This window comes from Xiphophorus maculatus, chromosome 13, assembly GCF_002775205.1.
Source record: "Xiphophorus maculatus strain JP 163 A chromosome 13, X_maculatus-5.0-male, whole genome shotgun sequence".
In the NCBI taxonomy this organism is placed as follows: Eukaryota; Metazoa; Chordata; class Actinopteri; order Cyprinodontiformes; family Poeciliidae; genus Xiphophorus; species Xiphophorus maculatus.
Genome location: NC_036455.1, coordinates 8397525 through 8413398, shown reverse-complemented (window position 1 = coordinate 8413398; position 15874 = coordinate 8397525). Strand labels below are relative to the sequence as shown.

Below are 15874 nucleotides of genomic sequence, written 5' to 3'. Positions count from 1 at the left end.
AGGAGTATTATTTGGAATCATTTTATGTTAAATTAGTACAAATGTTGAGTACCGGGTACCTCTTTTTAAAGAGATGGCGTCGAGAGATAAAAATAAGAAATCATTGTTAAACCGTCAGCTATTATTTTGCTAGATGTGACCGGAAATGTCTGTATTTCGAGGTAGCTTAATGCTAAATGTAGAGACAGTCTTCCTCGCTCAGTGACAGCTCAATTTCCTTCGTGTTTGTTTATTTTTCCCGTCACATTTCGGTCCCGCTCTGTCTTCCTTATGACGCCCGTCATCCCCGTCCTGTCCGCTGTCTCGCTGGCGCTTGTGTCTCTGTGTCCAACCGCCCTGTGCGCGCGCAGAGACGTGCTCGAGCTCGGGGACGCGGACTTCGACTACCTGGCAACGGAGCACGAGACCATGCTGGTGAAGTTCTACGCTCCATGGTAACCGTTTCTCCTCGCTCCGGACATCCAGGCAGTGGGTTTGATTTGTATCGCATGCCGCTGCAGGTTCCTTGGATTTTCTCATTAATTCCACTTCAGAATATCTGGATTTTAAAGTTGCATACGATTAAATACTCTGCCTACCATCTAGCTACAAGAATATTGCGACTAATCTTTGAAACTAAACATCCATGTTAAATGTCTATTACGTTTTGGGGCAGATATTAAACGTTTTTTATAAAGCTGTCAGCTACTAATTCTTTTGTTTTGTTCATCCATCCGGCTCCCATCAATAGTTCAGTCTATCCACCCATCTATCTGTCCATTCACCTATTCATCCCTCCCTCTATATTCAGTCCATCCATCCATTCATCCAACCATCCCTCTTCTGCCCATCCATCCATCCAATCAACCGATCATCCTCAGTCCATTTATCCAACCGATCATCTTCAGTCCATTTATCCAACCAACCATCTTCAGTCCATTTATCCAACCAACCATCTTCAGTCCATTTATCCAACCAACCATCTTCAGTTCATTTATCCAACCAACCATCTTCAGTTCATCCATCCTCCATGATGTTCTGGTCTTGTTCCAGTGGGTAAAATTCTGGAAAACCTTTGTTGGATTCAGTGGGATCAGAGACTGATTTGGGCCTAGACAGAGAGCGGTACACACCTCCAATCAAGGTTGACTCCATACTTGTTTACCTCTCGTCTTTTGTCTCATTTCTTTTGTCTCCCAGGTGCGGCCACTGTAAGAAACTGGCTCCAGAGTTTGAAAAAGCAGCGGGTCGACTGAAAGGAATCGTTCAGTTAGCAAAGGTTTGTTGATATTGTTTCTATTGCTGTTGATGTTATCATCACAAACAGAGAAAAATAGAGGTTTGACTCATTTCCCTCTGGCTGCCAGGTGGACTGCACTGCTAACTCTGAGACCTGTGGTCGTTTTGGCGTCACTGGGTATCCGACTCTGAAGATCTTCAGGTCTGGGAAGGACTCTGCTCCGTATGATGGGCCTCGCTCTGCAAGTAAAAACATAAAACAAGAAAAACCAATTTAAAATTTAAAAACTAGAGGCTGTACTAGGTATAAAACCAGCTGTTCATTATAGATTTATATCCTGATAGACATCATATGTCCAGAAAAATAATCACTCCAATGGATTTAGACAGACTTTGTTTCAAGGTTCTAATAATAATAAAATAAATATATACATTAATATATTTATGCAAAGAGATTAAGAGTACCAGTAAACCAAAATTTATTAACTGGATTAATGAAGTATCCACAACTCTCCTAATGAAAAAGATTACTTGCAGTATAAGGGGAATCTATCAGTATTTCAAAACTTCAGGCTCCTTTTGTTTACTACTTTTAGTTACTAGTGATCCTCTAGTGTCCTAAAATTACCTTCTTTCTTTGTAAACTTCTCTTCTTTGTTCTGTGTGAACTGCATACTTGAGTTTGTATTTTTTGAAACACACAATAGTAAAATAATTTGGACTAATCCTTGAAAAAATAGAGAACCCTTTGTTGTTTTGATTGTTGTTGGGTTTTGTTTTTTCTCCTTTCTCATGCGTTGTCTATACATCTCATAAATAAGTGGCTTGCTAGGAAAGACAATTTATTTGCAGTTGACATTTCCTTCAATGAGAGGGAATGTTTTTTTTCTGTAGCATTGGAAGCATTTTTGAAAACCCAATAAAAGTTCTGTTGGAAAAAGAGTTAAAAACACTAATTTGTGTTGATATGTTTGTTCAGGTGGGATCTACAACTACATGACGAAGCAGACCGGTCCAGACTCACTCCACCTAAAGAGTAAAGAAGACCTCCAGAACTTTGTCAGCAACTACGATGCCAGCATTGTCGGTATGATACCGCCTGTCCTTTTGGGCTGGGTCCGCCTGGTGGCCCTGTTGCTCTCCTATATAGTCGTGTGTTTTTGTTCTCCAGGTGTTTTCTCAGGTACCGATGCGCCGCGTCTGGATGAGTTCCTGAAGGCGGCCGGTCTGTTGAGGGAACAGTTCAGGTTTGCTCACATCACTGACCTGCAGGTCGCCGAGGAGCAAACCCAAACCGAGTGAGTTTTCCGACACAAACACTGAGAAACACAAAGTCTTACCAAGCATCTTTGGTCCAGTTTCTAGTGCCAATATCTTAATTTTGTTTTGTTTTTCAAGTTTACCAGCTTACAAGTAACTTTTTGGGAAGATTTGGGAGCTTGTTGTATTTAATAACAAATTATTTAGTCAGAGTTGGGTAGTAACTAGTTACATTTACTCAGTTACATTTAATTGAGTAACATTTATGAAAAAAAGTACTTTTAGGAGTATTTTTACTACACTGTACTTTTTACTTTTACTTATGTAAATTTCTGGATTCTCTACCCACTGTGAGTAAATTTACTAAACAAAGAACAAAAACTTGATTTAACCAGAAAATCACCAGACACACTCTGGCAGTTTTTGATGAAGTTTTATACGTTTTTATTGAAATAATCTGAGTTTGAGACAAATTGATTTTTCCAGATTTTTTTGTGACTATGTTATTTATATAAATTATTTTCATTTTGGTCTTTAAAATACCAAAATTTCCACATAGCTGTATTTTGGTCTATCTTATTATGTAATTTTTAATATTAAATAATTGACGTTTGGATCTGTTAATTATTACCAGAGTCGCCTTTTTACCAAATACTTTTATACTCTTTTGTGAGTAATTTCTAGGATAGTTAATGTTTACTTTTACTTGAAGAAAAATATGTTAACTACAATTTTCAGGTACGCTACCCTCCTTACAACAAGACATTTCAAAGCAGTATTTACATAAAACAAGCTGTTTTTCTAAAAAGTTACTTATAGGTTTGTTTGGTCTCAATTCAAGTGTACAAAGATATTTTCACTAGAAACTACACCAGAAATACTTGGTAAGATTTTGTGTTTTTGCAGATTTACACATGTTGAGAACAGTTTTCAGAATTAAATAATTTTGCGGCGTTTTCTTTACTTTTCTTTATTTTTTCCAGGAGCGTTTTGCTCTTCAGGCCTCCCAGACTGGCCAACGCCTTTGAGGACAGTGTCGTTGTCTTCACGGATTACCTGACCATCAGCTCTCTGAGACGCTTCATCAGAGACAACATGTGGGACTTTTTCCACTTTGCAGATAAAAGAAGAAATCAGTTTTTTTTAACTTGGTTTTATTCTCTGTTTTTCTGTGCACAGCTATGGTCTCTGTCCTCACATGACTATGGAGAACAGAGACCGCCTCCGGGTTCGTGACTTGCTGACTGCGTACTACGACTTGGACTACCATCACAACGTCCGAGGGTCAAACTACTGGAGGAACAGGTGACACACCGTCACGCAAGACGGGTTTATTTCTGGGTTTCTGTCTTTGCATGCAGGCTACAGAGTCTTTCTGCAAAGTTTTTTAATGCTCAAACAAGCGATGGTTTTTGATTCCTTCATCTGAAACATTTCAGTGTCAGGTTTTTAAATGGTTATGTACTTATGGCTCTGCAGACGATCAGAACTGTCATGTCTGGAGCTTCAGTAGTTTGATCAGTGAAAGACAGATCAACTGTTCAGGGAGCAATATTTACATTTCCTCTGAAAACAAAGATCCAACAACTGGTCAGGTGAAGCGGACTAATATGGATGGATGGATGGAAGGATGGTTGGATGGTTGGATACTTTAATGGATGAATGGATGGAGGGATGGATGGAAGGATGGTTGGATGCTCTGATGGATTATTGGACATATTGATTCCTCTCTGATCGATTATTGGATCCTGATTTGATCAGCTCTTACAAATATCTTAACTTACCATGAAATCATGAGTCATGAAATCCAGTTTAGACTGGTCAGCGTGAAAAGATGTTGGATATTATTTCATTTTAATAATGAAATAACACTGAATACTGAAGCAAACAGCTTCTTATTGATGTGTCGACACTTTACTGGGTTTTATCAATAGATTCTGGTGCAACCGGCCCTTTAAGAACCCTATGGCCCAAAATGAAGATGAGTTTTCTGCCTTGTAGAAAGAAGTGTTCATCTCTCTCCTCTTCATGCTTGTTGCCAGGGTGATGAAGGTTGCCTCCAAATACAGTGGGCGTGGCCTAATCTTCTCAGTAGCCAATAAGAGGGACTTCCAGGCGGAGCTGGAGGACGACTACGGCCTGGGGACGGCGGACGGCGGCGAGCTACCATTTGTCACCATCCGGACCAAACTGGGCCATAAGTACACCATGAGGGAGGAGTTCACGTAGGTAACATGGCCGACTAGGGCCGCATGCCGCTGCGCCGGCGTAGAGCCAAACGCGTCTGGTCGCCTTCTGGTTACCCAACCTGACGGCGTGCGTTTCAGGAGGGATGGCCAGTCGCTGGAGCGGTTCCTGGAGGATTACTTCGCAGGTCGTCTGAAGCGTTACATCCGATCAGAACCGGTACCGGAGAAGAACGCCGCTCCTGTGAAGGTGAGCGGTAAGGCTGTGTTCGTTCACTCAGCAGGAAAATGCAACAAAATCCACTTTTTTTTCTGCATTTTCTTAGATTGTAAAGTAAGAAAGACCCTGAGCCTGTCGCTGGACGATAAATTGTCCCAGACTTTATCGCGATAAACGATAATATTGTTGTTTTGAGGCTGTTTTCAAGTAATGGTAGAATAATGCAAGAAAACTTTCTCAAAACTCAATAAACTTTAAATTCTAATGAACATTTAACACTGGAAGTCCTTTAAATGATTGATGGAATGACCTGTGGAGGTTCTGCTGTGACCTCTGACCTCTGCTTGTCTTCTGCAGGTGGTAGTTGCCGAGTCGTTTGATGACATCGTTAACGATCCAAATAAAGATGTTCTGATCCAGTTTTACTCTCCGTCGTGTCCACACTGCAAGAAGTTGGAACCGGTTTACAGGGAGCTGGCGGAAACGGTACAGGATTTGGGTTTTTTGTCGCATTTAAGGCGTAAAACAAAACGGATTTAGCTGCAACAAACTCATCGTTTCATTAGGAACAAACTACACCTCCGACTAGGGCTGGGCAGTCAATCGATTTTATCAACTGGTTGAATTTTTGAGGATTTAATATTTGGAAAATCAAGAGTTTTATTTTCATCAATGCATTTCCATAGTTCAGAGTGATGTCATCAGGCTGAGGGCGGCCATCTTGTTTGACAAGCATGTTGAACAGCTTTAATTTATTTGGACTTTGAATTCAGGTCCAAATAAATAAAAGGCTAATGACAATGTTACAAGAATAAAGTCTTAATATTTCCAGGATAAAGTCTTAATATTTGGCGAATGAAACATTTTTATGAGAACTCTAACATAAAAAATAACAAAAAAATTATTATTCAATATTTAAAAAAAGTTTCTCGTAATTTTAAGAATTCTTCCGGTAAAATTGCATCTTTATTCAGCTGCTATGATGACAGCATTTATAATCTTCCTCTGTTTTCTCAGCTGTATTCTAATCCAAACGTCGTCGTTGCCAAGATGAACGCCGTCAATAACGACGTCCCGCTGGGATACGATGTCCAGGGGTGAGGTTTCACTTTTTATCCTAGATCAACTTTTACACGTTTTATTACGTAACAACCAGAGTCATGGATTCTGTTCCTCGCAACTTTTCAAAAGTTTCTCATTTTTATTCTTATTTATCATTAATTAATCTGTCACAATAAGGAATTAATAGATTTATGGTATGATAAATTAAAATAAGCACAAATTTGCTTCTCTGTTATAAAATGTCAGTTAAATCCATTGAAGTTTGAGTTTGTAAAGTGAAAAAGATTTAAGACGTTAAGAAAACTTTCAGTAGATCTTTGTTTTATGCTGTTTTCCCCTCTTTCCAGCTTTCCAACCATTTATTTTGCTCCAGTGGGTAAAAAAGATGATCCTGTTCGATACCAGGTAACTCTCAGCCGGTCCAGGTTCGGTTCTCTCAGGTGCAGCGGGTCGTCTCATGAGGTTAGATGACGTCTCCTGCTTTTTTTTTCCAGGGAGCTCGGGAGCTGAAGGACTTCTTGAAGTTCCTGAAACAAGAAGCGAGTCACAATCTGGTGCTGCCCGGGTTTAAGGAGGAACTGTGACATTTGTTTACCCGTCGATCTTAACCGAGAAAGAATAAATCACGATGTCAGTGAGAAACAAAGGGACAAAGTTAGTTCTGCTCTCTCTGACGGACCTGATGTAGAATCAGTGAACCTCCACAGAACCGAGTCTGCCCACATTTCTTTCTTTATGCCCAAAATAACTTCTTATGTTGCCTCACTAGATTTATTTATGTATTTATTTATATTTGAAGCCATCACATATGCATTGGGTTTATTTTTTGTATTTTAACCCAAGCTGGATGCTATATTTATTTATTTATCATGTGTACAATTTGTATATGGTGCTTTGATGTATTTATTTATATTTTACGAGAGACTTTAAGCTTCTTGACAAACTAACAGATGTGATGATACTGATCCTGAACTCCGCTCTGAGCCTTTTTACTCTGTAATCTCTGCTGGGACTGTTTAATAAACTGTTAACTCACATCTGGCTGTTTAAATAAGAGCTTGTGTACTTCTTAAATGAGTGATAGCGTATGAAAATCTGTTTTAAAATTTTTGTTATTATTAAATGTGAAAATAAGTCTAGGTTAAATGTATTATTGTTCCTCCCTTTATTTTCTGTACTTCAACGTACAATAATAACCCTCAACAATAAAAGACTGATTTATTAACGCTGCAAACCCATAAACATAGTCTTAAAACATTAATTTACCGGGACAAATGTGCGTGTGGTGGTGTCAAAAATAATGTTAATATCTTTATTACTTCAAAAACATTTTTAAAAGTATATATATTGAAAAACAAGAACAGCTTAATACAATTTGTAAGGGGTCTCGTACAGATTTTCTCCTTAAAAGGCGGATTGCGTGCGAAATTTATTTCATTCACTCTATTGGTAGATTAATGTGTCAATCAAATTAATTCTCGTCGCTGATTGGTCAGGTTTTGGGTCCACCCTTTCGGACCCTCCCTCGCGCCGTACCTCCCAGAACCTTCCAGGCGGCTGCTGTCCGGTGCACGTTGTCAAAAATGATCGGCCAGCAGGTTTTAGTGCTCAGTAAGTACTGAAATTCACCTAAAGTTAAGTTTTTATTATTTCGGTTAGAAGTATTGTTCGCCTGGTGTTCTGGTTCCGCTCATTTTGTTGGCGTTAACACTCAGAGCGGAGCGGCTGAAGCACAAAGCGGCTAAGCAGCAGCATGTGCTAACCAGGCTGGTGCTGTTCGCATCACGGCGCCACTTCCTCAGTGCGGGTTAGAGTTAGCATCGTTAGCTCCAGCTACACGACCATCACCAGACTGAACGTCTCCACCCAGCCGGTGTTAGCATCTTTAGCTTAGAGGCGAAGAAAAGCGTGAGGGAGATGCTAGGTTAGGCTAAGCTAAATCGAGCTAACTGTCACCGTTACTCAGCATGAACATGTGCCTGTAAGGCTGAAAACTGACAGACATACACGTCTTTGTATGCATTTGTACTAAACATTGAGCTCTAAACACGGTTATAATTTTTGTTTTTGGTATGTTGTTAATATATGTAAGGAATTTGGCTGGTTTAGGAAACGTCTAAGCAGTATTGTACTGGATTGTGTTGGGTATTTTATTTAATGCGACCAAGCTATTTTACATTATTAGGAAAAGCATTGTTTTGATATACCGGTGTATAATATTTTAGCTACTTTACTGAATAGATTTTTTTTAATTTGATTAATATAGGAAGTATACTTGTATCATTTATTACCATCTTCAATCGACAGCCAACAATGAAAAAGTAAATTTTCTATTCTCCAATTTGTTTTTGATTTTAAAAAACACTTGTTTTTTTCAGTTTTTCAATTTTACTATCAAATCAAAAATAGAAAGTGAAAAAAATGAGACAGAGTTGAATTTTACTTTAATATAAATACCAGGCAGTTTACATTTGCACAAAAATTTGAAACCAGATCATATTGTACAATCTAAATGCTTTTAATTTGACACAGAAAAGCTACAATAAATCCTATTGTTGTTAAATTAATATATCTTTAGTTATTACATTTATGTTATCTAATATTTATTAAAATCATTCACACAATACCTTTTTACTCTGCTGGCCAATCCAACAAACTGACCATTGGTGTGTTTTCTATTTTATAATTCTGTAGTATTTTTAGAATGTTTTATTCTACTTTTAGTCTTTTTATTTTACTATTGTCTTGTTTCTATATACCCCTGCTATACAGCAATAAAAAATTATGTCCTTTATTAATAAAATGGATAGGACTGACATCCTGTTCTCTTAGGATTTAAGTGACCGAAACGCAGCGGAAAATTGTTGTGAAGACTTTGTGATGATGAGAAAGATTGATTAACCACATCAAATTATAGTAATCAGAGCAAAATCGTAATTGTATGACTGCTTGAATGCAGTATCTGGCAGAATATTGCTTTTCATCAATATTCAAGATTTCATGTTTTATTTTTCTGCTGTTATGTGAAAATTAATACTTTGTTTTGTCCTTAAAGCAGGGTGACTGCACATAATTAAAATAACTTTTAATTCATGTAGCTAAAATTAAGGCCTTAAAATGTCTTAAGTTTTAAAAAAAATTTTTAAAGTTGGCCTTATGTACTTTGATCACAACCATTATATTTTTTATGGTGACACTAACTAATCATGTATATTCCATTTGGTTTTATTTTCTTGTGGGACATTTCTGTCAGGCATAAGATTGAGCCTACAGACATTGAGACGGTTAAGGCTACCGCTTACTAGCTGTACAGCTAATTACCCATGGTACCTAGTTAGCTTTAATGCATCTATCATAGGTTTAGTGCAGCTACAACTATTAGCATTGAAGTTGGAGGTTTAGTGAATTTAAAATATGGTGGTCAAGCACCAGCCTTACCAAGTCTTAAATTTCATCCATAAGTCTTTAAAAGTCTTACATTTAAATTGGTAAAACCTGCAGAAACCTTGCTAAAGTCTTAACTACTCACCTTAATCTTAAATTAACTTTTTTCATCCTGATGCCACATCATCCAGGCTTGTTAATATCTCTGTTTGTTTTCTCCCTCCAGATCAGAACGTGAAGAGAGAGTCGGGACGTAAAGTCCAGACAGGAAACATCAACGCTGCAAAGGTCAGTTTGAACCACAGTGTTGTGGATTTCTACTAAATATTTCTCCTAAAACATCAAGCCGCTTCTTAAAGGTCAGACGCTAGCTGCGTTTCCATTGACCACGTAATTGTGCAATTTGACGTTTCAAAATAAATTCACTTAACGGAACCACGGAAATTTCTAAAAAAAAGTTTTGCTTACATTTGTGATGGAAACGCAGCTGGTGAATCTGTTCACTACAGATCTGAACGTCATGACGGTTCTGGTTTGTGGTTCTGTCTTTAACGTCCCAGTTTATTTCAGACCATTGCAGATGTGATCAGAACCTGCCTTGGCCCGCGGGCCATGATGAAGGTGAGTGTGCTCCAACATCGTCATCACATCCATTCTCTGCAGTGGTCAGTAATCCTCCATGTTCTTCCTCCCAGATGTTACTTGACCCCACAGGAGGAATCGTCATGACAAATGACGGGAACGCCATCCTCAGAGAGGTCAGGGTCACTGATGACTTCCTCAGCTTGGACAGATTGGAAATGTCCAACATGGATGTTTGGCTTTGTTTTCTTCCTAACATCAATCTCTGTGGTAACAGATTCAGGTGCAGCACCCTGCAGCCAAGTCTATGATTGAGATCAGCCGCACGCAGGATGAAGAGGTGGGAGACGGCACCACCTCAGTCATCATTCTGGGTAAGGATTTAGATTCTTTAAATCCACAGAATATCGCTTTAAAACAATAATATTAATAAAGAAAAACAGATGTGATTTGATCAATGATTTTTCTTTGTGTCCCAGCTGGAGAGATGTTGGCCGTCGCTGAGCAGTTTCTGGAGCAGCAGATGCATCCGACGGTGATCATCAGCGCCTACAGGCAGGCTCTGGAGGACATGCTGGAAACCCTGAAGGAAGTCAGGTAGACACAATCTTTTCTCAGTCACAACTCTAGCAGGAAACCAGCCAAAAATAAAATTAAAACTTTAGGACAATGGGGCACCTGGAACGCAAATTGCATATTTTTGTAAGGCCTTTGGATCTCTCCTGCTTCCAAAAACAAATGCTTTAAAAAAAAAAACAGTAATTTTTTGGTAATATGTTTTTAGGTGACTGGAAAATGAGTTGTTTCAAAAACCTCCAGACTGTTAAATCACATTCCAGGGCCACTGTGCCGTTGCCTAGCAACCCCAGTGGAGTTCTGCCTGTTACTTAGCAACCTAACCAGAGCTCCAGAACTGGAGCTGCTTTGGTCAGCTGCTTTTACTGCTGTATGTGTAGACCTGTCACAATAAATCAATTAATCACATGATAAATTAAAACAAACTCTATAATTTCCATTTGTATGATTAGTTTTTTTCTCTTTCTCTTGCTACTAAAAACTGGATGAAAAAAGCTTTCACTCTGATGGTTGGTCTCAGCTGGCACTTCTTTTGAAGGACAATTTTGTTTACAGACATTTTATAATTCATTTTATTTGTTGTATCTGTTGTTTTTGTCTATTTATTTTGGATATTTAAAATGTCTTCCAGCTCCAGCGTTAAATGTTTATTAGAATTTAAAGTTATTGATCTTTGAGAATGTGTTCTTACATTATTATGCCATTATATTAATTGAAAATGGTCTCAAAACAACAATATTATAATTTATTACAATAACTTCTGGGACAATTTACTGTTCAGCAGAATTTATCATGACAATTCTAAGCATGTGCTGTACAATGGCTGCTGGAAAAGACATGTGTTATCTACCAGTCATAAGTTGTTGCATTCTTGTTGGTTGTGCAGGAGGCTCTACTCATGCTTTTCAAAGATGTATGGTTATATAATTGAGCATTTTTTTCCCCAGCCATTTCCATATTTGAGTGTAAGTGTTGAGTTGGGGAGCGTGGCCAGCAGCAGCTTATTTAGATTTAAAGGGAAAAGATGCCCTAAAACAGATCTGAAAAGACTAAAATTTCATTATCTAGGAATGGTTTCATGCTGTTTTGTATAGCCAACCTGTTCAAGGAAGCAAAATAGGTGACCTTTAAGCAGATCACCAACCCTCTGTCTCTCCTCCTGCAGCACCCCAGTGGACACTTCAGATCGCTCCATGATGTTGAAGATCATTCATTCGGCCATCAACACCAAAGCTCTGAGCCGCTGGTCAGAATTGGCCTGCAGCATCGCGCTGGACGCCGTTCGGACCGTCGAGCTGGAGGAGAACGGACGCAAAGAGATTGACATCAAGAAGTACGCCAAGGTGGAGAAGGTGAGACCGCCAGGATTCACTCAGCCTGTAAAAACACCAGGAGGTTTAGAGGTGTAGAAAATTCAATCCAATTCAAAAATACTGAATTATTGTGCTTGCAGTTAGTTTTTGTTTTTTAACATCTTAATTTGAATGCTTTGTAACAGATCACTAGAGGAGCATTTTCAGAATAACTGCAGTTTGTTTTTAGCTGCTTTAAAGCTACATCTTGTTCTAATTCCTGTGGTGCGTTCAGGTTCCAGGTGGGATCATCGAGGACTCCTGTGTGCTGAAGGGCGTGATGATCAACAAAGACGTGACTCACCCCAGGATGAGACGGATGATCAAAAACCCTCGCATCATCCTGCTCGATTGTTCTCTGGAGTACAAGAAAGGCGAGAGCCAGGTAAACATTTATAGCCAGGCATTTTAATTGATTTTTCCCCCCTCGCTCTTTTCTTAAAAAAATAAATAAATAAATAAAAAATAATACAAATGACAAGCTATGAGATGTTTTGTTTAATTACAGGAATATACAGTAGTTGTAATAGCAGAAAAAAGATCCAATCATACCAGAAAAATATCTTATAAAAAAAAGTAATTTTAATGAGAAGAAAGCTTAACTAGATTATTTTTTGTTACTATATCATTCTCATACGACAGGGGTGTTCAAAGTCGGTCCTTGAGGACCGGCATCCTGCACGTTTTAGTTCTCTCCCTGGTGGTAGCAACAACCTTTTCAGCATGTTAGTGTTCTTCTTAGGTCTTCTAAGAAGAACACTAACATGTTCTTCTTCAAAGGTTTAACGCACCTTTGATCCAGGTGCATTAAACCAGGGAGAGAACTCAAACCTGCAGGATGCCGGCCCTCCAGGACTGACTTTGAACACCCCTGTCATACGACAACTAAAGAAATGTGCAGCTTTGAACACCTCCAGGTTCTGTTCATCTTTGATGGCCTGGATGAGAGTCGACTTCCACTGGACTTCCGAAACAGTCTGGTCCTGACTGATGTTACATAATCTAGTATTACTTGAAACTATGATTTTGTAAAATCATGGCACTAAAAAAAAAGTAACCTGGTTGTCCCTTCGATTTTGTTGTAGAGTGCATTAGTGAAAAAGAATCCATATTTTCCAAAGGCAAATGGAGAAAATCGGCCTACAAAATGCTAATTAATGTGCAACTGCTTTTTAAAAAATGCTATCTTGTTTTATCTTCACCCCCCCCAAAAAAACTTCAATAACTTTAACAAATTGACTATATAATGTAATCAGTAGCAGATCCGTGAAAATGCATAAAAAGCTGTCGCACCATACCAAAACGAAATGGATCTAAAGCATTTCGAAAATGTTCTTTTTCTGAACTCATTTATATGAAAATAATTTCATATGGTTTCCTGCAGACTGACATCGAGATCACCAAGGAGGAAGACTTTGCCAGGATCCTAAAGATGGAGGAAGAGTACATCCAGCAGATCTGTGAGGACATCATCCGCCTCAAGCCAGATCTGGTCTTCACCGAGAAAGGCATCTCAGGTACCAGAACCCATCACACCTGAACATGTGACTTCGTTTCTGCTCCTCTGGTGTCTTAACGTGTTTTTTTTTTCTCTCTCAGATCTGGCTCAGCACTACCTGGTGAAGGCGAACATCACCGCCATCCGCCGTGTGAGGAAGACTGACAACAACCGCATTGCCAGGTACGCTGCTTTCTGCTTTCAGCTTTTCCACGGCGTCTGAAGTCAATAAGATGATCATATCTCCAGGATGAAAAGCAGTTAAAAATTAAATGAAAACTTTCCGAAAGAAGTGGATGTAATGATGCAAAATGTATGTTTTTTTATGCTCCAGGCGCTTAAAAAAAATAAAACACCACCCAGGCGGTTTTTGGTAATATGTTAATGTTTTTTGGTGACTGGAAAATGAGCCGTTTCAAAAACCTTTGAAATGTTAAGTCGCATTCAATGAGCACTGCAGCGTTACCTAGCAACCTCAGCAGAATTCCATCTGTTACCTAGCAACCTAAGCTGAGCTCTGGCTTTTTTCAGCTGGTTTTACTGTTGCAAAATCGCTGCTGGAAAAGACAAGTGTTTTGTTGGCGACTTAATGCACGGACACCACTTACTGCATTCTTGTTGGTTGTGCAGGAGGCTCCACTGATGCTTTTCAAAGTAATACATTTGTATAATTTCATATTTGTTTGTAGCCATTTTCACATGCGATAGTAAACGTTAAATTGGGGGCCGTGACCAGATGTAATGGACATGTTTTGTGTACCCCATAGACTTTTTCCTAACCTGTTTAAGGAACAATGATAGATCACTTTTAAATGTTTTCTTCATCAGGGCGTGTGGCGCTCATATCGTCAGCCGGACAGATGAACTGCGTGAGCAAGACATCGGCCTCAAGGCGGGGCTGTTCGAGGTGAAAAAGATCGGGGATGAGTATTTCACCTTCATCACAGAGTGCAAAGACCCGAAAGCCTGCACCATCCTGCTGAGAGGAGCTAGCAAGGAGATCCTGGCGGTGAGAGCGGCAGCCCACTTGTTATATCAGCCTGGCAGACTGGTTCGTTTTGTAACTGTGTCTGCGGTCTGCAGGAGGTGGAGAGGAACCTGCAGGACGCCATGCAGGTGTGCCGTAATGTGCTGCTTGAGCCGTTCCTGCTGCCAGGAGGCGGCGCTGTGGAGATGGCTGTGTCGAAGCATCTGACGGAGCGTTCCCGCGCTCTGACCGGTGTGGAGCAGTGGCCGTACCGCGCCGTGGCCCAGGCGCTGGAGGTCATCCCCCGAACCCTGATCCAGAACTGTGGAGCGTCCACCATCAGAGTGCTGACATCACTGAGGGTAAAAGTCCAAATAAATAGCCTCCCTAGAGCTGAGAAAATCTATTGTGACGATTAGTCAGATTTTAAAAATTGACATATTCTGCAGATTTTTCATTTAAACCACTTAAGAGTTTTTATACTAGAATTTATTTTTTGTTATCTTAAATGCAAAATGTATATATTTTTTGTACAGTTTTGGCTTAATTACAGCTCTGAGTATGTTTTTTTTTTTTTTTCTAAAGCAAAATTTCCTATTTTTGAGTCTGTATACACCAATTAGCGATTAATCAATTACTAAATTAGTTAACGATTATGTTTAATCCTTTGTGTCCGTCAATATAAATTAATATTTAGTGCATCAGTCAGAAAATGCATTATGAACAGGAAAAACGCATAAATATGTTACAGGGCCAGCCAAAATTAAAAAAACAACAACAACCTTTGACCTATATTCTGGAACATACGGTAACTCGCCTGCTTTTTAAATCTGTGGAGCTCAGCGGGTTAAAGGTCGCCATGTCTTTTCAGGCCAAACACACCCAGGAGAACAGTGTGAATTGGGGCGTCGACGGAGAAACTGGCTGCCTGTCTGACATGTCCGTTCTCGGCATCTGGGAGCCACTGGCCGTGAAGGCCCAGACCTACAAGACTGCAGTGGAGGTCAGAACCGCGGCCCGATCAGAACCAGTACCGCCACTGGTGTTCATTACTCTCAACTCTTACCATTCTCTCCTGTGATAAACAGACGGCCATTTTGTTGCTGCGCATCGACGACATCGTCTCTGGTCATAAGAAGAAGGACAAAGACGAGCAGATGGGAGGACAGGGCGCCGAGTAGGTCCAGTTGGATCCGTGTTGACCCAGAACATCGGAGTCACTCCAGCTGTGTGTGTGTGAGTGGATGTGTGTGTTTAAACTCTGTATGTATGCATGTGTGGGGACCAGATGACTCGCTGAAACTTAATAAAAACAAATTTTGAAACCTGAACCTGTCTGCTGGTTTTGTTTATGTAAAACCGGAGTGCTCAAGTCCAGTCCTGGGGAACTACCATCCTGAAACTTTCAGAGCTGATCCAGGCCTGTTGGAGTAAGGATGCATCTAAAAGTTGCAGGACGGTACCTCTTGAGGACTGGACTTGAGCACCCCTGATGTTAAAGTTTATTTTCGCTAGAGTTCTGTTGGTTCTTTTCGCGCCTGAAGCTTTTATGCATCTAAACAAACTGGA

At 39.7% G+C, this 15874-nt stretch overlaps 2 protein-coding genes across 2 annotated transcripts; both read left to right on the top strand.

Moving 5' to 3' along the window:
- The first annotated feature begins 164 nt into the window (after positions 1 to 164).
- Positions 165 to 7084, top strand: LOC102232044 (protein disulfide-isomerase A3-like). The gene is made up of 13 exons (XM_005805488.3): positions 165 to 434; positions 1180 to 1258; positions 1347 to 1464; positions 2198 to 2305; positions 2390 to 2516; positions 3462 to 3575; positions 3658 to 3783; positions 4521 to 4703; positions 4806 to 4914; positions 5242 to 5370; positions 5902 to 5981; positions 6294 to 6351; positions 6441 to 7084. The coding sequence occupies exons 1-13, from the start codon at positions 271 to 273 to the stop codon at positions 6528 to 6530; spliced, it is 1485 nt and encodes a 494-aa protein (XP_005805545.1). The 5' UTR covers positions 165 to 270; the 3' UTR covers positions 6531 to 7084.
- A 386-nt stretch (positions 7085 to 7470) lies between these two features.
- On the top strand, positions 7471 to 15636 carry cct3 (chaperonin containing TCP1 subunit 3). The gene is made up of 14 exons (XM_005805489.2): positions 7471 to 7557; positions 9557 to 9618; positions 9901 to 9951; positions 10026 to 10088; positions 10190 to 10286; positions 10392 to 10509; positions 11654 to 11840; positions 12076 to 12225; positions 13225 to 13357; positions 13440 to 13521; positions 14167 to 14347; positions 14422 to 14667; positions 15177 to 15308; positions 15394 to 15636. The coding sequence occupies exons 1-14, from the start codon at positions 7530 to 7532 to the stop codon at positions 15484 to 15486; spliced, it is 1623 nt and encodes a 540-aa protein (XP_005805546.1). The 5' UTR covers positions 7471 to 7529; the 3' UTR covers positions 15487 to 15636.
- Positions 15637 to 15874: the final 238 nt, after the last annotated feature.